This window comes from Leopardus geoffroyi, chromosome A1 (assembly GCF_018350155.1).
Source record: "Leopardus geoffroyi isolate Oge1 chromosome A1, O.geoffroyi_Oge1_pat1.0, whole genome shotgun sequence".
NCBI lineage: Eukaryota > Metazoa > Chordata > Mammalia > Carnivora > Felidae > Leopardus > Leopardus geoffroyi.
The window spans coordinates 196,554,819-196,576,642 of record NC_059326.1 but is presented as its reverse complement, the minus strand read 5'-3'; the positions used below and the strand labels follow the sequence as shown (position 1 = coordinate 196,576,642).

The window sequence follows — 21,824 nt, the reverse complement described above, 5'->3', positions numbered from 1 at the left end:
AACCATGGGCTCATTCCATGTCAGTGACAGGCAGCTCCCTTTCCCCACCAGCTTTCATTTTGTTGCATAAACTTGGGCATGGCCCCTTTCCTTGCTGGGCCTCACTGCTGCCACCTGCACAATGGAAAGTTCCTCTGATCAGGAAGGGGAGCTCCGTGCTTCCTGTCCCCGATTCTGTTATAGTACCCATTGGAACCCCAGATGGACAAGATTCTGACCAGCGCCAGCTTCATTGGGTGGGTCACCTGTACAGTCACCCAAGGCCCAGTGTTTAGAAGGGCCCCATGGGTGGTTAAATCCTCTCTGTTGCCATCTTGCAATTCTGAATAATTTTTGAGCAAGGGACCTCACGTTGTCATTTTGCACTGGACCCTGTAAATTATATTCAGATCCTGACATCTGTCTGGATGTAGCCTTGAAATGATGCTGACCTGCCCTGGCAAACTAATGCAGTGACCCAAGGGAGGGACAGGTTGATAAGACCCTGATTCTGTCCACCTTTTGGGGGCCACACGTCTCTGCACAGGTAGGGTGTCCCCAGGAAATGTTGGAGGATCAAACACCATCGGGGGCTTCTGTGCAGCTCTTTGGCACCGAACCCCACCCCCCGTGGAAAGGGAACCCATCTCCCCAAGACTTCCTGACCCAGGGCCTTGTCCTTCATGAATCCTTCCCCAAATCTCTCAGCCTTGCTGCCCGTTCCGGGCTCCTCAGCTGTTTTACACACTCCCTCTTGGGTAGCTGTGAAATGTTTACCAGTCTTTCTTTAATAGGGGGAGGGACACGCATGAAGCGTTTAAAATACCAATGGGCCCCAGCTATAAGTGAACCAAAGCTTTTAGACCTTGATCACACAGGCCAACTGTTAAAAAAACACATTTGAATCAACTGGAGAATTTTGCATCCAGACTGAGTGTTAGATAAGACTCAAGAATTTGTGTTAATTTTGTTAGATGTGTCTAATGGCATATTATGCAAGAAAGTGTCCATGTGTTTTAGAGATGCATGCGGAAGTATGTGGGGTGAAATGACACGGTGTTTGAAGTTTAAAATACTCTGGCAAAAAGAGGGGAGTCGATAAAATAACTGTTACAAAAACTTGATAATGGTTGAAGCTGAGTGATGGGTATATAGTGGCTCATTACAAATTCCACTTGTGCCTATGTTTGAAACTTCTTAGTAAAATAAAGGGGGCGGGGGAGGGAAGCGCCTGCTGAGAGAATTGTGAAAAATTCCCTAGAATGTCCTCTTAAAGATGCCCCTCTTTAAGAACTTTCTCTGGAGAGTCAACTCAGGAAAACTCCCCGATTGTATGCAGACTCCTGTATGTGCATATGTGCATTTTCCCGGAAAAACCTCCACGGCTTGCTTCGGAGGCTCAGAGGGGTCGTGACCCCTCCCCCCCCCCCCCCAACATTAAGGACCCGCTACCTTACAGAGGGAACCCTGTTTGAAGTCAGGTCGTCCCTCACCTCAAGCTGATCACTACGGAGTGCGCTACAGGCCCGATGTGGCTGTGCGACGCTGGCCTGGGGTTCCCCCCGCCAGCCCCTCGGATCCCTTTTCTCCACCTGTAAGATGGGGTCACGGGCGGTCCACGCGGCCCAGGGAGAAGGAAGTGTTCGGGCCGCCAGGCCGTCGGCCCCGCAGGAGCCCCACACCTAGCGATGCCTCGACGCTCGCCCGGGACGCGTCCTCCGCGCCCCCGCCCCCTCCAGGCCCCGGCCCGTCCACCTCCCGCTTGGGGCAGCAATTTGTCTCCTTTTGAACCCCCCGCCCCCGACGGGTTTCCCCCTTTGATTCGCGGCGCGGAGGCTCCCCCCCGCTTTGAAATGCAAACCCGCCCGGGCTGGGGCCGCGGGCGCCCGGAGCTATAAAAGGCCTGGGTGGGGCGGGCGCGGCGGCAGGGCCCGCGAGTTCAGGTGAACAGTCTGCTCGTCGGGGCGGCCGGCAGCGGCGGCTCCAGGGCCCAGCATGCGCGCGGGGCCCCGCGGCCACCATGTACGTGGGCTATGTGCTGGACAAGGATTCTCCGGTCTACCCCGGCCCCGCCAGGCCCGCGAGCCTCGGCCTGGGCCCGCAAGCCTACGGCCCCCCGCCCGCGCCCCCTGGGCCCTCGCAGTACCCCGACTTCACCGGCTACTCTCACGTGGAGCCGGCCCCCGCACCCTCTGCGGCCTGGAGCGCGCCCTTCTCTGCGCCCAAGGACGACTGGGCCGCCGCCTATGGCCCAGGCCCTGCGGCCCCCGCCGCCAGCCCAGCCCCGCTGGCATTCGGGCCCCCTCCGGACTTTAGCCCGGTTCCCGCGCCCCCTGGGCCTGGCCCAAGCCTCCTGGCGCAGCCCCTCGGCGGCCCGGGCGCACCGTCCTCGCCCGGAGCGCAAAGGCGGACGCCCTACGAGTGGATGCGGCGCAGCGTGGCGGCGGGAGGCGGCTGTGGCAGCGGTAAGGACCCCTCCTTCGCCCTGAGCCTTTGGAAGGTTCCCCTGGGCACCGGCAGGTGCTGGGGCCAGGCCCAGTTGCCCCCTGTCTCACCCTTGCCGTGGCCCCGCGCGGGTCCCCCCTTTGGGCCTCCCTGACCTCTCTGGTCGGGTTGGGGGGGGGGTGCTGTTCTCTCAGCTTCCCCCTTCAGAATCCCAGCCTGCCTGAGCCTTAGCTTAGGAAGCACAACCTGTCCTTCTGTATGGATAGGGAAACGGAGACCCTTAGAAGTGAAGAAACTCGCCTTGTGGTTGCCTGGCAAGGCTGGAACTAGAACACGGGTCCCCAGGTTTATGCCAGGGCTCTTTCAGCAACACTGGCCCTGGTGGTCATCCCTTTCTTCCACCCCCTATCCCAGCCCCAAGAGGAAGCTGCACACCAGGGTGGTGCACTGATTGTGTGAACACGGGCGGATCGCTTTCCTTTCCAGGTCTCAGTGCCCCCATCAGTACAGTGGAGAGAGTGGCGGGTCATATCCTTTGGACTGAAAGAGAGCCCTCTTCGGTTGAATTGGTGTGGGGGTCCATACCTTGCCATCCCAGGGCCCTCCCTGAACTCTTGACCCTGGGGGAGGGGAAGGCAGGAGCAGTTGGGAAGGTGGCTACTGTTTGGCTCCTGAGACAGTGAACCTCCTGCCCCCAGGCAGGCCTCTCTGATCCACCCTCTTCAAAGGCAGAGGAGGGGGCAGGACAAAGGGCCAGCTTTAATGAGGGGCGGCCTGACCTCCTTTATAGGTCCCCCCTTTGTCATGTAACAGGCTGCCCCTTGGCTCAGTAGTGACTCCTGTTGGCCGGAAAGTGAACACGATACCCCATTGTCCCGACTGTGTCCGGCCTGTCCTGACAAAGGCCACCTGGCCTTAGGGGCGGGAAGTTGGCCTGCCCACCCTTTGATGTCCGACCCCTCCCCCCTTCCTCCAGCTGGGAGGGACCCTGGGACTTCCCCCACCTCCTCTCTCTCTTCACCCCCATGTCCCTACACACACACTCCTCACTTGCTGGGGCAGATGCTGGGGAGGTCTGGCTATAATTGTAGCACCTTCTTGGGAGGCCCAGGGAACAGAAGCTCCTATCAGCCTCCAGAGGCCTCAGAGGACTGGGGTGGATGCCCCAGCTCTGCCACTCATTTGTGTGACCTTGGCTAAATACTAACAGCTAACGTTTATGGAACACTTACTAACGGACCAGGCACTGCCTAAGACCTTGCGTGCATTAACCCATTTAATTCTTACAACATTATTGAAGGTACTGTCATCATCCCCATTTTTACGATGAAAAATCTACGACCTAGAGGGGTTAAACCCTTATGCAAGGACGTATAACCAGTAAATGGTGGGGCTGGGACTTGAACCCTGGCCAATTGACCACCAGGCCTGTGTTCTAATCCTCTAAACAATAGCTTCTCTTAAATTAGTCATCTTTTCTGGGTCTCAGTTTTACCATCTGTGACATGATAGGGAAGGGTCTTGTACCTTTGTTTGATTTTAAAGGGGCCCTTTAGAAAAACCTGGTGGAAAATACAAATCTTCCCCCTAGAAAAAAAGTGTTGCCTAATTCAGCAGATAATCCGAGGGATTCTAGAAGCTCCAAAATGATTTCTCCGTTGACCCTGGTTGAGAACCCTGCGTTAGATTGAATGAGAGGAGGTGTCTGGGGCCACTGACTCCCAGTTTTGTGTCCGTTCCCTGGAGAAAGAAGCCTGCTTTTCCTGCTTCTCTATTCTAGTTGTTGCTTCCTCCTGATCAGGCAGCTTTGGAGATGGATGGCGAGGAGGCAGCTGGGAGAGGTCCAGATGGAGGAGGAGTTCCTCAGGAGCAAGGACCTGGAGAGGGTGCGCCAGTTGGGGTCAGAGGACAGGTGGGAGGCCTGGAGGAACTTTCAGGCTGTGTGACGTCAGGCAAATCGCCGTTCCTCTCTGGGCATAGGATCTTCGAGGGAACCCGGCCCCAGCCTCTGGTCTCAACCAGTCATTTGAAAACTGTTGTCCCCAGGCAGATAGGAGGCCCAGCTGTAAGTCTGCCCAAAGGCAAAACACCTTTCCCCTTTCACTCCCAGAAAGTAGAAAGAGAGGGCCAAGGGAGGTTTGCAGGCTCCCAAGGAGAATGGCTGCCCCAGAAACCAGGTTAGACTTATTCTGCTGAGGACACAGGATCGCCAGCTTTCTAGAAGCTAGAAGCTGCTGCCTGTCTGCCCAGGGACATCTGACCAGTGTTCCTGAGATGGGGCAGGATTGGAATGGGGTTACAGACCTATCCTGAGAGAGAGGCCAAGCCCCCCCCCCCCCCCCCCCGGCCTACTGTGGCCTCAGTGTCTCCTTCTGAGCCATGAAGACCCCGGGGCTCTGGTGTGCTGCCCGTGTAATGCTGCTATCTAGGATGGCAAAGGGAAGGTCAGCACCTGCCAGCACACCACCGCCCCCCCCAACAAATGTTGCTGGCCACCTGGTCCTCTTGCCAGCCCCTTCTCTCCTGCACCTGAGCTTCTAGCACTCTAGAACATTTGAACTGGACAGTTGGGAGACCAAACAGGCAGTTGGGGAACTGAAGCCCAGGGACGGCAAACAATGTACTTGTTTCGCACCAGTGGAGGCTGAGCTGGGATAGATGTTGGGGGAGTCTGTTACAATTTCTCCGATGGTTTCCCATTGGAAAATCTGGACTCCCTGAAGTCCACCAGACTGTAGAGCATCAGCACCTGGCCCCCGCCTGCCTCCCCAGCCTCGCCCCAGGCTACTTACTCTCTCCTTGGCCACCAAGCTCTAGACACTCCAGCCTTCTTTTACTTTCCCAGATGTGCCATGACCTGCCGCAGGTCTTGTGCAGGTGCTGTTCCCTCTTCCTGAAAACTCCTTGGCCCTAACTCTTGGCAGGCCTAGCTCCTTCTCCGCCTTTAGGTCTTAGCTTGATGGTCATCTCCTCAGAGAGGTCCTCCATGATTTCCCAGGGAAGGCTCCCCCTATACACACACTGATAATCTTCGCCATGTTTCATTCAGAGCACTAACCCTGCTATCAGTTTACCCACTTATGTGTGTGTGTGTGTGTGTGTGTGTGTGTGTTGTCTGTTTCCCCACCCACCAAGGTAAACGCCCATGAGGTCCAGAGCCACGTCCATTTGGCCCATCACTACATTCCAGATGCCATCTCGGTGCATGGCATTTAGTAGGGGCTCGATACATTTTGTTGAATGGATGACCAGGACAAGTGTGAGGAACAGTAAGACAGCTCTGAGAGAAGAGGGGGGGAGATGAGATCTGGGCTTTGACATGTTTCTGAGGTCCCAGCCCTGGAGATGGGCCCATGACTGTCTAGCTGATGGAGCTCTTGCCTGTGATGGAAGCCTGGTTGCTCCCCCTCTCCCTCCTGGGACGGTACTGCGGCCTCAGCCGAGGAGGTGGCTGAGATGAGACTGGGACTACCACCTTGGCTTTACCCTGAGGGACAGTGAGAACTGGAGAGAGGAGGGAGAGGCTGTTGGGCTCCATCCCATAATCAAAATATTAACCAATTCTGAGTGATTGCTGTCACTTGACTGGGACCAGGATAGGACAGGACTATAAGGGGTCCTATTTTGTGGTCTTCCCTGTTGGTGTATATAAATACCAGCTTTGTTATTAAGAGGGTTATACATCACCCTCTGTCAAAGGCTCAGCATCTATTCCTTGGGAATCGACAATACTTTGCAGGTTAGTGGCCTTTGGGGTGGTTGATGTCCCACACAGGCCAGGGAGATGCTCGTGGGGATGATGAGGCTGTTGCAGCAGGGTTTAGGTCTTGGGCCAGCCCCTTCGGATTTCAGACAGAGAATCTGAGGCCTGGCGAGGGGATGAACCCTCCTCTCCCCACCACAATCCAGATCCCCTCTGTTGGCCCGTTGCCACAGCCACCAGCCTGGCCTCTCACCTTCACCCTCTCTGTGATACCCCAGCTGTCCTCACAACCGTTACCAGATGTACCTTTTCAAGGCACATCGCCTGATCCAGAGCATTCCGTGGCTCTCCACTGCCTTTGGAATGCCCGTCTCGTCGTATGTCATTTCATTGCTTTCAAATCCAGCCCCATTTCTGTGGCATTCAGAGCCCTCTTGAGAGGGCTGTTGAAGACACTCTCTCACTAGGTGGTCTAGATACAGAAATGCTTACTGGGGGTGGCTTTCGGCTGCGTTTGGGAGCCTCAGGCCTGGGACTGCATTTCTGTTAGAAGCTGCCGAGCCTCAGGCAAGTTAACTTGGATCGTCTCTCTGAACCTCAGTTTCTTCCACTATACCATTAGGATAATAATAGGATTGTACCTTGAAGCAATGGGGCCCATCGAGCCCAGGCCCTCTGCTTGGCACACAGTAGGTACTTAGTATATCAGTGCCTATGACTGTCTCTGCCTGTCCTTAGCAGGTGCACGGAAACAAACACCTCACACTCCCTGCCTCTCCAGTCCGGGTCCCTCAACCTAAATCACCCACCCTTCCTTCCTACATCTTCACTAGTTCAAACGCTGTGCCTTCGCTGCCACGGCCACCTCCTCTAGAAAGTCCTCCTTGGTTTCCTCCCCTCCAAGCACTACGTCAGGCCCTTGTTTTCACAGCATTTACCACTGTCTTCTTTACCCCTTCCATCTCCCTCAAGGACCTGTCAGAGTCAGCCCCGTCCTTCTCACCATGCCTTGCCCGGGGCAGGAGCTCGTGGCAAAGCTGAGAACTATGGCATTGGTTGAGGCCTCCCTGTGCACCAGGCAGCGTGCCAAGAACTTTGCACGGGTTTTCTCACTTAAGCTTCGTAACGACCTTAAGAGGTGCGAGCATCTATTATTAGCCTCATTTTACAGATAAAGTTAATGAGGCTCCGAGAGGGTGAGGTACCTGCTCGAGCTCACATAGCTAGGATGCAAACAGCACGGGCTTCAAACCCAGACTCCACGGCCTAGGGAGTATCTACCAAAGAAAGCAACCCACTCAGCAGCCCCAGACCCCTGCCCATGTGCGTCCCAGCCCGGGTGGGGAAAGGAGGCTGGTCAGGGAGGAGCTGGAAGACGCGGATGGGGGGAGGGTGGGCACAGCAGGGGCCAGGCTGTTTAAAACTGGTTCTCTAGGCAGAAGCTGGATTTGACACCTCGTCTCTCAGATGTAGCTGGGAAGGGGAATGACCCAGTTAGAAGGTGGCAGAAGGCTTTTTTTGGTTGGGTGTTTTCCCCCCCCCCCCCCCCCGCTTTGGCAGATATTGCTGCCGAGAGCTCAGGGAATCATTCTGAAGGTCTAAAACAGCTTTGTTAGCAGTAGGGTCTGGCTTGTCAGGAGGAAGTTATCGTCGTGCGCTGGCCCTCCGGTTTCTGTTCTGGAGCTCCTGGGATTTGGAAACAACGTTTGCGTCTGGAGTCAACGTGGGTGAACTTGTTGAACCCTCCCCATGCCACACTTCAGCCCTCAAGCTTGTAGGGGTGCACAGGGAGGGGGCAGACATTAGTGGAAGCCAAGATTGACCCTTCAAGTTCAACACCTTCCCGTGACTTCCCATTGCTCTTGAAACCAAATTCAAACCCCTCACCCCAGGGCTCAGAGCTCTGCTGGTCTCTCCAGCCTCACCATGTGCCTCTCCCATTCGTTCATTTATTCATTCAGGCAGGCAGACTGGGGACTCTGGCCAAGAAGGCAGACTGGGGGCTCTCGGGAGCTGGCATTGTCTGCCCCTTGCTCTGCTACTCTCTGCCCCAGGGCCTTTGCACATGCTGTTCTCTCTTCCTGGCACATTCCTCTCGTCTTTGATATAGAAACCTCCTCAGCGCCTCAGGTCTTGATTGAAATGTCACCTCCTCCAGGAGACCCCCCCAAAATAATTAAAGGAGGTCCCCCCCCACCCTCCACCCCTGCAACTTATTCTGGCTCTCAGCTCTATGCTTACTTTCCTTCATGCTAATCCCAGTTTGTAATTATTTTGTTTGTTTGTTTTTAGTCTGCCCCCCTCCCATGAAAGAGGGGAAGGAATGGTTTAACAAATCAATCCTTATCATCTACCATAGTAATAACGACATCAACTAGTACCTAGTAAGTACTCGGCACGTGCTTAGCATTTCCTCAAATGCGGGTATTTCTGACCCCAGAACTGCACATTTCTGCATTAGATTAGTGGCTTTGACTAAGGCTCTGGGAGCAGGGGAGCTGGACAGAAGGACTGAGGTTGAGCTGACCAGCTGATGGGTTGGCTGTGGGGGCCTGAAGTGCCTCTTGGGCTTTTGGCCTGAGTATCTGGAGGGTGGTAGCCATTTACCGAGATGAAGGAGAGACCAAGGAGCAGATTTGTGTTGCATATTCAGCAAAGACCCATCGGGTACTCGCTGTGTGTCAGGCACCATTGTGGGGCTGTGGGAGCAAGACGGCATCGTCCCTACCCTCACGGAGCGGACCGGGGGAGCGAGGCGCTGAGGGGAGGGGGCTGGCACAGGTCACCCCGTGATCTAGGAAAGGGCTGGAGCCTAGAGCCCCTCCCTGCATCGCACCCAGAATGTGTGACCTCAGGACCCAGGCCTGCAGACAGTTGGGCAGGAAGTTGACTTCCAGGGTGACCCTGGTAGGGCAAGGCTGAAAGGGGCACCAGGAAACAGCTCAGAGAGGCTTCAAGCTGTTCAGGCCTGGGGGAAGACACGGAGGGACACAGTCGCTGTTTGCTAGTCGTAGAAGGGCTGTTCTGGGTCAAGGGCCCCCCCCCCCTTATTTTTTGGCGCCCCCGTGGAAAAACCGAGGGAAAATACAAGTAGGTGGTGGATGTAAGAACAGGCTGCTTTGCAGATAGTACAAGCACACTCCGCTTAGGATGCGACACAGCTGTGGGCATCTGGCCCGAGGGAGGGTGTTGGTCTAGGAGGGCTGTCCAGTTGAACTTTCTGTGATCGCGGAAGTGCTGGGTATCTCTTCTGTCCAGTCTGCTAACTAACCACTGGTTAGTTAATTCGTGTCCTCAGTTTACAGGTGTATTCCTGGGATCCAGAGAGGTTCGGTGACTTGCCTGGGCTCACGTCGCTGGCCTGTGGCCAGGCTGGGGTGGAACAGACAGGTCTCCCCGACCCTGAACTTTTCTGTCTTCCTCACTGCCTCCCACAGCCAGGCCAGGCCGTGTGCCTCCACGGAGAAGACATGGCAGGAGACGATGCCAGGGTGGCCTGGGAGGAGAGGGTGCAGTGCCAGCTGAGTGCTGTGGCTGGGAAAGAGGGCGACGGTGGGGAGGAGAAGCTGGCCTAAGGCTGCAGGACCTCCCCACGCCCCTCCCCCCCCCCATGCCAGCCTCACCCCTGCTCCAGAGCTTAAATGAGGAACCGTGATGGAGCAGCCTGGGCCTGGCCACACCGCCAGAACAAGGACCCAATCAGGGCGCAGTAGACACCCCCAGGGCCCAGGAAGGGACATCCATTCATCATGAAACCGGCCAGGTCAGGGCTGCCACAGCAGAGGTCCCACCCCTGCTGGTGAGATGGAGAATCAAGCCCAAGCCGAACATCCATACGCAGCGGCCTGGCCGGATCTCCCCGCTCGCAGGCCAGTGTGTTCCTTGCCCTGCGGCTCCCCATCGGGGCGCATTCCTCTGTCTCCCTAGGGACCCTTCCCGCATCCGCTTCCGCAAATAGCTCAGCTCTCCTTGACATCCCCTTAGCTCTTTGCCCTTTACAAACTGCTTTCCCGTCCAAAGCCCGAAGAAGTTCAGTCACTTGTCAAGTCCTTTGGCCTGGGCCCAAGCCCTTAGAAGAGGGCTCAGAGCTGCAGAGAACTTCACAATCTATAGGCCCTCAGCGCTGATCTTCTGATGCACCGGAGAAACTGAGGCCTGGAGAGGAGAAGGGACTTATTCAAGACCACACAGATGGCACAGAATTGGGGCCAGGAAACACTGACTTCAGCTAGTGGTGCAGAATAGCGTCCGTGGGCTGCCAGAGACGGCAGGGAGAGCAGGATGCCGTGGATCGCGGCTGGAGTATTTTTAACAGGCCTACCTGCGTACATGTGTGCATACTGCGTGTGTGTTTGTGTGTTGGGGGGGATTGTGATGCACAGTCAGGATGGGGCTGGACCACACAGGGAGGGGGCATGGAGGGTTGAGGCTGGGTTGGTGTTCCAGGCCCTGAGGGCCAGAACTGGCAGTGGCTTCCCCAGGGCCACAAACCTAGCAGGAAGAGGACAAAGGAAGTGCTGACCCAGGGGCCATTTGATTTTCCTGGAGCCACCCACCCCGCCCTGGGGACAGAGGCTGAACTCTGTCCTTGCCTGGCCCAGGCTGGGTGGGAAGGCCCCACCGCAGGTCCGCTGTGGCTCCTGTCCCCTATCCTCCAGCTGGGCAGGCCCGGTATCTAGGCTCTCAGACAGGGAAATTGGTCTTAGAATTCTTTCGGCAAAAATAACAAACACAACCAGAGAATCAACAAACATTGGGAGCCTCATGTTTCCAAGTTGGAGAGGACCTTATAAATAAACAGTCTCATCCAGCACATCCCCCATTGCCCAGATCCATTTCCCAGCCTTTCTGCCACATGGCTTATCGTGCCACTGTTGGAAATCAGCACGGTCTGCCCATCCTTGCGCACCTACTAAGTGCCAGGTACTGCGCTAGGCGTCCTCCATTGATGTCAAGTGATCCGCTGTGCCCCCCGGTGGTTGGAGATAATTATGGGAGACCTCACCCTGTGTGAGAGGTTCTAGTGCTTTTTCTGAGGCTCTACAGACCTGGGTTGAAATCCCACCTGCCAGATGTGTGGACCTCTCTGAGCCCCAGTTTGCTTATCTGTACGTAAGGATAACAGTAGCCCGGTGTCGTAAATTGTTGAGAGATGTGTGCGAGCACCTCACACATGGACACGTTGGCCATTATTAGAATGTTAGTTGCCTGCATTGTATAGATACAGAACATGATGCTCAGAAAGCTGAGGCGACTGGTCCTAGATCACCCAGCCAGTGAGAAGCTGGAGTGCACAATCCCAGAGGTCTGCTTGCTCAGACCACCTCATGCCTGGGGCACCTGAGAGCTGGTCACACATCAAATCCCTGAGTCCCATTTTAGCCCCACTGAATCTGAATTTCTGGCCTAGAATCTGTGCTTTTATTTTTTTTTTTAATTTTTTTTCAACGTTTATTCATTTTTGGGACAGAGAGAGACAGAGCATGAACGGGGGAGGGGCAGAGAGAGAGGGAGACACAGAATCGGAAACAGGCTCCAGGCTCTGAGCCATCAGCCCAGAGCCCGACGCGGGGCTCGAACTCACGGACCGCGAGATCGTGACCTGGCTGAAGTCGGACGCCTAACCGACTGCGCCACCCAGGCGCCCCGAATCTGTGCTTTTAAAGAGCTTCCCAGGACCTCCAGTGTGCATGCTTTCGGAGATGGGGACTTTGCTACCTCCACAGCCGCCCAGTGCACACGGATGGGCCATTCCTCGTGTCCCAAAGCCTGAGCAAAGAGAAAGCCTCTCATTTGGGTGAGTTATCCAAGGATCTTCCCTGGTGTGCTCACCACTGAAGAGCTGGAGGGGGCTCCCCACCCCCCACCCCCACCCACTCGCACTGGCATCTGGCCCGGAGGGTTATTCATTAGGTGGTTGGGAGCGGCTGGCCTCCGTCAGACACCTGTTGCAGGAGCCCGGACTTCCCTCTCAGCCCCAGCATCCCAGGGGCCTGTAAATCATTCATCCCAGGGCCCTCTCCCTGCCTGCTGCTCTCACACACCTCCCTGCCCCCTCCCTCCTAGGCTCCTGGGTGGCACAGGTGCTCATAGGAGGGGGAAGGGAGGGTGGCTTGGGGCAGTCAAGAGTTCTGGCCTAGAGCTGGGACTGGAGCCCAGGGCTCCTGACTGTCATTAACAGTACAAATTCATATCGCACATGGTTAAAAAAAAAAAAGAGAGAGAGAGAGAGAGAAAGAGAAAAGAGAAAGGAAGGAGGGAAGGAAGGAAGGAAGGAAGGAAAGAAGGAAAGAAGGAAGGAAGGGAGGGAGGAAGGAAAATAACAAATGAGGGGAGCCTGGGTGGCTCAGTCAGTTAAGCGTCCAACTTTGGCTCAGGTCATGGTCTTGTGGTTCGTGGGTTCGGGCCCCATTCTGGGCTCTGTGCTGACAGCTCAGAGCCTGGAACCTGCTTCAGATTCTGTGTTTCCCTCTCTCTCTCTGCCCCTCCCCCACTCGTTTTCTTTCTCTCCCTCTCTCTCTCTCTCTCTCCCTTTCTCAAAAATAAACATAAGAGAGAGGAAGGAAGGAAATAAAGGAGACAGGAAGGAAAGAAAGAAAGAAACAAAGAAAATGAAAAAGAAGGAAGGAAGGGATGGAGGGAAAGAAAGAGAGAAAGAAAGAGAAAAAACAGAGAAAGAAGGAAGAGAAGAAAGAAAGAAGCAAGAAAGAAGAAACAAAAAGAAAGAAGGAAAGAAAGAAAAGGAAAGAAAAGAAAGGAAAAGGAAAAGAGAATCCTCTCAAAGACTTACATTCTCACCTTCCTGAGGCCCCACAGCTTCTAGCTCCCTCTCCAGAGGCAGCCCCTGTTATTGGCTTGTATATTCTTTTAGAAAGAATTCTATGGGTACACATACATGTGTGAGTGTGTATGTATGTGTGTGTGTCTCCCCACTTTTATACAAAAAAACAGTAATATGCCATTCACGGTATTTTGTCTTTTTTTTTCTCAACATACCTTAGAAATCATTCCATATTAGTATGTAGGGACCTTTATAGTTTCTTTCTTTCTTTTTTCTTACCATTTTATTTATTTTTGAGAGACAGAGAGAGACAGAGCATGAGCAGGGGAGGAGCAGAGAGAGAGGGAAACACAGAACTCGAAGCAGGCTCCAGGCTCTAAGCTGTCAGCACAGAGCCCGACGCGGGGCTCGAACTCACAGACCGCGAGATCACGACCTGAGCTGAAGTCAGACGCTCAGCCACCTGAGCCAGCCAGACACCCCAGTATAGCGTTCCTCTTCGTGGACGTACCATCTCTTGTTTAGCAAGTTCCCTACGTGTAGACATGTACAGTTTTTAGTCTTGTGCCTTTCAAAACAGCCATAGCTTTGGGCACTTTTTCTGTGAGATCAATTCCAGGAATTGGGATTAATGGCTTGAAGGGTGCGTGTTAAATGAGGCTAGATAGTACCAAGTTGGGCTCCAAGGAGAATGTTCCAGTTATTACTCTGTGGACAGCATATGGGATCTGTTGGTTCCCGGACCACAGTGTGATACCAAATGTTTTGTTCTTCGGCAGAGCCATTTTCTTAGCAGTAAAATGGTGTGCTTTGAGAGCTTCACCAGATAGAGGTTGGCCAGTGGTTCCTGAGCCTACCAGCCCCATCTCCTGGGCCCAGACAGGAGGCGACAGGGTCTGGGGGCTGGGTCTGCCCTGGCAGGAACAGCAAGAGATAATTATGCGGCTAGAGCCCTATCTCCTATCTGGTACCCCCCTCCTCAAATCTGGGATGAGTCAAGCTACGGTTTGGGTGGCCAGAGACCAGGGTTTATACCACTACCAGGCAGGATGGCCCTCGGCAAAGATGCCCCCCTTCTGAGCCCCAGTTTCCCCCCATTACGAAACTGGGTGTGATGGATCCCCGCTTGCTCATCAGAAAAAAATGGGAAGGAGCCCTGGGTGCCTGAGGAAAAGGGTGTCTTTGTAAGCGTTGCTTGTAATCTCAGGCTGTTTGGGTGGGAAGGGAGCCTTACAGCCCCACTTCAGGCTGTGAGTGTTCTGGGAATTTTCAAGGGCCCACCCAGCCTGTGGACCATCCAGCCCCAGCCCAGGGCTCTCGGGGGCCTGCCCTCACCATGATCTGGCCCCTCCCTTCCCAGAAGTACAAGTATAGCAGTGGTCTGCTCTTTGAGCGTCTCTTGCCCAGGATTAGGGGGCCTCTTGGGGGGCTCTGTGGACCCTAAGCCTGAAGGGGTGGGGAGTTGTGCCAGGAGCAAGGAGTGGGACTCTAGACCAGATGACAGGGCCTTGGGCAAGTCCACACTTGCAGGGGGCTTCAGTGACCCCGACTGTATGGGGAGGTTGAACTAGAAGGACTCATGAGGTCTCTATTATTTGGACCTCCAGCAGTTGTATAACCTACTGGAACCCTCAGTCTCTTCATCCGTAAAATGGGAGGAGAATAAAGCGAGCCCTTCTGGCATTAGCCCAGCGAAGATGCAGAGCTCTGTTGGGCTCTGGGGGTGGTGGCATTAGGCAGAACTGTTTTTGAGTTGGCGTTGAATTTTCTAGGCCAAGGAAGGGCCCATCTGGAGCCAAGGCCTCAGCAGCCACTCCCTTGTCCCTTTCCTGGGCCAGACCTGGCCGAGGGCCGAAGTTGTCCCGTGCTACATCAGGCGGTGGGCTGAGGTCAGTGGATGTGGAAGCGTCCAGTGCGGTTCTGCTGCTCTGGCAGGAAACCCAAGGAAAAAAGCCCAGAAACATCTGCTGTCTCCCATTTTCCGCAAAACCATTTGGCTCTTGGGGAGCCCGGTGGCCGTCCTGCCAAGCTGCGTGGGCTTAGTAGTGGGGCGGGAGCTGGGAGAGGGGTGGGTGGTTAGCACAGGGGTGCTGAGGGACAGGCAAAGCCAGAGCTGTGACCCCGGGGGGGTAAAGGCCAGGCTGTGTGGGGGTAACTGGGTAAGGTGGAGCAGGGTCGATGGTGATTCCAAGACCCGCCATACCCTGGTGGGACACACGTGTGGGCCTGAAAGTGCTTGCGTGTGCCTCCTATTTATAGCCAAGTTCTCAGCTTCTTACGAAGGAAGCTGGTGTTTAGTCAGGCCCCCGCACCAGCCCGGGCCAAGCATGACTCTTAATATTCTCTCCAGACAGACCTCTGATCCCAGCCCCAAAGAGAGCCCTGACATTAACCCCAGTCGGTCCTCAAGTCCAGCTCTTGGCCCCAGGCTGAGCCCTGTAGAGAAGCCAAGCCACATCCTTCTCTCTCCTGGGTTACTGCGGGACTATCTGTGCTTCCCCCATCCTCTTGCCAATCTGTCCTCCATGCAGCAGCCAAAGTCATATTGAAACCTACATCAGACTTCCTGTCTCCTGGGCTCAGAACCCTGCAATGGCTCCCATCCCAGACAGAGTAAAACCCAGAGTCCTTTTCATGGCCTGTAAGGTTCTGGATAGCCTGCCCCTCTGCCCTGGTTCACTGCACTCTGGCTATGCCAGCCTCCTCACTGTTCCTCACACATGTCAGATGTCAGGCATGCGCCCACCACGGGGCCTTTGCACTTGCTGTTCCCTGCACCTGGAACCCTCTTCCCCAGACACCTGCATGGCTATTTCCCTCGCCTCCTTTAGATCTTTGCTTAAATTCCCCTTCTCAGTAAAACCTTCATGGACTACTCTATTTAAAATCACATACTCTTTCCTCCCCAAATTCCCAGTCCTCTCTTCCTGCCTTCTTTTTCTCTGGAATACCTATCAATTAACATATCATATACGTAGTATTAACATATCAAATTATTTTGGTCTAGCTCCCTCCACTAGAACCTAATTTCACTGTGAGAAGGGATTTTTTTTTTTTTTTTTTTAGTTTTGCTTACTGGTATACCCCAGTGGTTGGCCCACAGCAGGAGCTCAGTAAATATTTGTAGCCTGAGCCTGAGTCACTGCTCTGTGCCCGCAGAAGAAGCGGCAGGGTGGATGGCTCTGGGCAGACCAACCCCAGCTTGGGGCTTGGTGTCTAGGGCCAGGGCCTTTTGAGGTACCTGACAGGTCCTCAGGGCCACCAGCTGTCTCAGTGCTTTCTGTTTGGTCTCGGGGCCAGCAGCCGCCAGGGGTCTGACGGAAATTGAGGAGAGCCCACCCCAGGACGGTGCGGCAAGCTTCTGCCTCTACCTGTGGTCGCTCTTCCCCACTCTCTTCTCATGCACTGGAAAGAGGGGCAGCTGACTCGTCATTAGTCTCCATCTGGCCTGGCCTGCCAGGTGACCCTCCGTATCGCCGGTGTGAGTGCCTGTGGTCTCAGGATCCTGAATCAGAACCACCAGGGGGGCTTGCTAAAAATGCAGACTCTATCGCCAGGCTTTCCAGTTCACAGGGTCAGGGATGGCCGGGAAGCTGTGTTTTCCACAAGCTCCCCAAGCGTCCATTGCGCAGCGGCATCTGGAAACTGCTGGGTTAGAGCTGGTGGAACTGGCGATCACAGTAGGGTCAGAGGAGCCGGATTGAAACCCCAGCTCCACCAGCAGCTTGCTGTGTAACCCTGAGTGAGTTGCTTCTCTTCTCTGAGCCTCAGTGCCTCCCCAAATGGGCATGAGAGCAGTGCCTGCCTCTCAGGTTGGGGGTCTCCAAGCCTGACGCTGGGGGAGTAATTGTTAACCCAGGCCTCGGTGTGTGTCCCTCCCCACCTCAGGGTTCTCCCTTGGGGGCCTGGATTTCTCCCTTCACGGGGCCCTGCCTGGGCCTTTTACAGGCCCCACCCCCCCACTCACCACGTCTCCTGGCCCCTCTGCTTCTCAGGTAAGACCCGGACCAAGGACAAGTACCGCGTGGTCTACACCGACCACCAGCGCCTGGAGCTGGAAAAGGAGTTCCACTATAGCCGTTACATCACCATCCGGCGGAAGTCAGAGCTGGCCGCCAATCTGGGGCTCACTGAACGGCAGGTGTGTGGGTACCCCCACCTCAACCACAGGAGCAGTACTGGGAGTCTGGCCTCCAGGCTGTCAGGCAGATTACGGACTCAGTCAAGGGAGAACAGAGAGGTTGAGTCTCTGGCCATAGTCACACAGCATAGCAGAAACCCAAACCCCACTATCCCTGACCCCCAACGGGGGGGGGGGGGAGGGGGGATAGGGGATCTGCTTAGCTATAGGCTACAGCAGGCTATGATGATTCTTGTTTAAGTCCCAGGGAGCGCAAGGAAGTCTTCCTGGAGGAGGGGTGTTAGGGCATGGCCTTAGAAAATGGGGACAGAGGAGGTTACAGAGAAAGTTGTCTTTAGGGTTGCAGGTTGTAGACGGGGAGGATGTATTCAGAGTCCATGAATAGTCTGGGCAGTGGTGCAGGAGGGAGGCCCGAAGCCCCCTGTGGAGAAATAAGAGCCCAGCTATCCTCCCTCTTCCTCTCGCTCGCTCTGCCTTTTGGTCTCCCCCGCGCCCCCCCCCCCCCCCCCCCCCCCCCCGCTAACCTAGCCCATCTCTGCTCTCTGATACCACAGGTGAAGATCTGGTTCCAAAACCGGCGGGCAAAGGAGCGCAAAGTGAACAAAAAGAAGCAGCAGCAGCAGCAGCAGCCCCCACCGCCAGCCCACGAAGTGGCCCCCACCGCAGCTGGGCCGTCCCTGGGGGGCCTGGGCCCCAGCTCTGCCAGCCTCTTGGGTGCCTCCTCCCCAATGCCTGTTAAGGAGGAGTATCTGCCATAGCCCCCTGCCCCCGCCCCATGGGCTGGGGGCCTGGGGACTCTGACGCTGGGCATGTGGCTCCCGTTAAGGCCTAGGAGGCTCGGTCTGAGTCCCAGCCCTGCCACTGACCTTCTAGGTAACCTTGGACAAGTTGCCCACCCAGCCCTTGCATCCCCTTGGCCCATCTGTGCAGTGAGCCTGTGGGAGAAGGACCTTTCCAGCTCCTGTGTTCTAGGCCTCAGGGGGGTAAAAGAACCCAGGGTAGGAGGTCTCAATCCCCAGAGGGCTAGGTGAGGGGCCATAAGTCCCTAGGTCCCACCTCCCCTTCCATAGGCTCAAGGGTGGGAGGCCCCTGGAGGGAGTGCACTGACTCTGGAGAAAGGGGGCAGAGCTGAGAGAAGATGGAAAGCTTGCAGCCCAGAACCGAGGGGGAGGGATGCGGTCAGCTCACACCTGCCTCTTCCTGCAGCCTCCCCTCCGGCTGCCCCCCACCGCAAATTGCCCTGACCCCTGTCCAGGCTGGATGCAAAGCGCAAAGCCCACAAGATGGAACGAGAGCGAGAGGCTCTGATGACCGACCCCTCTGGACCGCAGAGCCATATCCCCCCGCGAGCATTCTCAGTGGGGCCTCCAGATGGGGGGAGCCAGGGGGGCCCAGAGGGGCAGCGTCCACCTGCCTAGTTTCTGTCACCCCACTAGGCTGTCCCTTAGGGCCCAGGCCCCAGGGAGTCCCCGGGGGACTTCCTCTGGACCAAGCGGAGCTCACAGCTGGGCAAGCGTTGTACATAGAGTGGAATCTCTTGGATGCAGCTTCAAGAATAAATTTTTTTTCTCTTTAAAAAGAAGTATAAAAATCATTGTACACAGCATTAAAGGAAGATGCTGAAGAAGCATAAACCGTCCTCACCCTTCCCTAACAATTGCGCGGTCCCCTCCAGTCTCTGTAGGCCTGTAACAAGGTCACCTTTAAAATGTGTTTGAAAGATCAAAAGAGGACATTGTTAGAGTAAGTCCATGAGACTATGTAAAATTTTAAGTGCATTTTATAAGCAGAATCATCAGACCCAATATATCAGCTTTTTTTTTTTTTTATTACTCAAGTACTTTCAGCTCACATTTTTCTTTCAACAGATGATATTCATTGGGAACCCCCGTGTGCCAGGCCTGGCTGAGCCCACAAAAGTTCCTTGGCCCACAAAAGTTCCCAGTCGGAGCTATGCCCTGGGCATCAAAGGAACAGAGCATCCGGGGGGCCCAGAGTGGGCTCCCAGCTTATAGCAGAAGGTCTGGGAGGCTTCCTGGAGGAGGTGATGTTTGGGTTGAGGCCTAAAGGTCTAGTAGGTGCTGTCAGACCAAAAAAAGACCAACATACTCATAAAAAAGAGTACTAACAATGTGAACTTAAAATATAATTTTTTTAAACTCCTGAGACAAGCTACTGTTCTCAACTCCCTTCCAGGGGCGGCAGAAGTCTGGGGCCTTCGCTCCTGAGAAGCCTCTGGTGCCAGCTGCCTGCCCCTGTTTACCGTTCTGGGATGTGGCCCAGCCATAAAAAGTGTGTGCGGCCTGCCTGCCTGCCCTTTGCTCCTGGGGCACGTGACAGCAATGCACAAGGTGGATCCAGTCCCCACACAAGCCCCTGGGAGCAGCAGACACTTCCCCCTCCTCCTGCTGGTGGCCTGGGAGACAGCACAGCTTCCCCGAAGATGGTGGGCATCTAAGGCCTGGGAACAAGGCGGTACCAGGGAAAGGACTATGCTTCCAAGAGCAGAGGAGGAAGGTTGGTGGAAGGTGTGGTTGGCAGCGCGTGGATTCTGACCTTCACAAATATTTGCTGTGTGACCCTGGGGTAACTGCATCTCCTCTCTGGGCCTCATTTAAGAAGTGGCTCAGGTCAAGTAAGTTTGGCAAGTCCCGCAGACTCAACCCTTCTGGGGGCGAGAGGGGTATGTAAACACATCAAAGGCTCTGATATGTCCAGCAGCAAAGAAACCCCTTGACTTTTCTTTAATCCAGCCTTCTCCATGCTTTGCTACCCAGGAGGCCCCTACCAGCCCCTGCTAGCACCCCAGGGAGCACCACACACTCTGGAGTGTGGGGGTGCTGTGAGCTGGAGGGCCATGCTTCAGCTGTAACTCGGTGTTCACGGCACGTTTTGTCACATGGTCTGGCCTCCGGCTTGACTACCTCCAAGCTCTGAGACTTCAGACAACTTACTTAGCTTCTCTGAGCCTCAGCCTCCTCGTTTGGCAAATGGAAATGAAATACTTTGACCTATCCAGAATTTAGCACAGGGTAGGTGCTGTCTTTTAGCCACCTGCTTACGGGGCTGTTGTGTCCTACTGTGAGATGCTGGCGGGCCCGCCTGATGTCCCCGCCACCCCAAGGCTGAGGACAGATGGTGGTGTGGAAGATCTGAGGCAGGGCAAGCCTGTTCCCAGCCACAGGAAAACCTCTGTCTGGCGGGAGGGCGGTGGCCGGGCCTGGCAGGCTGGGTGAGCGGCAGGTGGGGCCCACGTGGAAGGTCAGGGGGCTAGGTTGGGCCCACAAGTGAGGTTGATCACCTGTCAACCTCCAGAAAAGAGGAAACCTTTATCTAAAGGGACTTTCAAGCAGTGTCATGGGCTGCCTTGTGAGGCAATGAGTTCCCTATCACTCAGAGGGTCCCCCCAGAGCCTGGGGTGTTGTGGCTCAAGAAAGGGACCCCTCCTGTCCTGTCAGACCCAGAAGCCAGCCCAGTGCTAAGAGGTATTCTAGCCTTCCTCTCGTGAGGAGCTGCTGTTACTTCTGTTTTGTATACAGCAATTTTATGTCCCCATTCCCCCTGGGGGGCAGGCGCCGGTGGCTGGAGACTGGGGCTCCAGACAAACATCAGATATGGCTTGGCCTGGCCCTCAAAGGCCCATGGCCTGGTCATGGCCTCCAGCAAATCAGAAGCATGCCCATCAGCACTATGTTTTGCATGCAATTTCATCTGCAGACCCCGAATGCCCCGCTGAGAACCTCAGTCCGTAGAGCTATCCTATCAACTGCCAAGAGATCAGTGTGGGCAGAGCAGAGAGGGCCACAGCTCCACTCTAGGGGAGGACTCAGCCCAGCTCTAGGAATAGAAAGGGTCTCCCGCCCCCCAGGGTATGTGTGTGCACACGCACGTGTAACGGATTGTGATGGGGATCTGTTCGAGGAAACCAGCCTGGCTCCTGGTGGATGAGGTGCCCCGCCAATGGGATGCAGAACCTGGGAGCACAGCAGGCCTAGGAGAGGGCGGCTTTGGAGGGCAATCCTGTCCCAGCACGGCCGCACCAGAGCCACTTTCTCTGAATCATACCAGATGGACCAGCAGCCTGATTCCTCATTTTTTACAGTCGCCACTCGCTGGTGTAACAAAACACATGCTCTACAGTGATACAGTCTGAACGTTTCAGCAAATTAAAAATGTTTATTTATACGCATTTAAAAATATCTCCGTATATAATAAAAGGAAGTACGTTTTCATCTAACACTTTCCTTAAATCAGCACACATCTCCATTAGACTTCTGGTTTGATGTGAGACCAGGAGAAATGAGAGAGAGAGAGAGAGAGAGAGAGAGAGGCGGGAAGAGGGAAAGAGAGACAGATTATTTACTGGTTGGGATTCCTAAATGCTGTCTTTCTGCCAAGTAGTAACCAAACCTCCTCTGGGAGAGGGGAGAGGGGACAGCGGCTGCAGGGGACGTCAAACACGCTTGGTGTTCTGAGGGTGACTGAGGGTTCAGTGGGCAGACTGACTTATGTGGACAATATCTTCTAGAAGATGTTGGGATTTTGTTTGTTTGTTTGATGAAGACCAGACTTTTCCAACAAGGGCTGTGGTGATAGGGCAGGGGACGGCAGAAAGCTGTGATCTGGAGGGCAGAGCCTGAGTGGGCTCAGACTCCTAGATGCCAGGACTAACCCTGCCTCTACTTCACACAGTAGATTATGCAAGTCCTGCCTTTTCTGGGCCTCGGTGTCCCCATCTGAAAAGTGGGAGCCTGGATCCATTTGCACTCACAGCC

General features: G+C 55.0%; 1 protein-coding gene across 1 annotated transcript; it reads left to right on the top strand.

The window, feature by feature from the left end:
• Nucleotides 1-1,875: 1,875 nt before the first annotated feature.
• CDX1 (caudal type homeobox 1) lies at nucleotides 1,876-18,628 on the top strand. The gene is made up of 3 exons (XM_045437186.1): nucleotides 1,876-2,444; nucleotides 16,904-17,049; nucleotides 17,604-18,628. The coding sequence occupies exons 1-3, from the start codon at nucleotides 2,000-2,002 to the stop codon at nucleotides 17,805-17,807; spliced, it is 795 nt and encodes a 264-aa protein (XP_045293142.1). The 5' UTR covers nucleotides 1,876-1,999; the 3' UTR covers nucleotides 17,808-18,628.
• The last annotated feature ends 3,196 nt before the right edge of the window (nucleotides 18,629-21,824 follow it).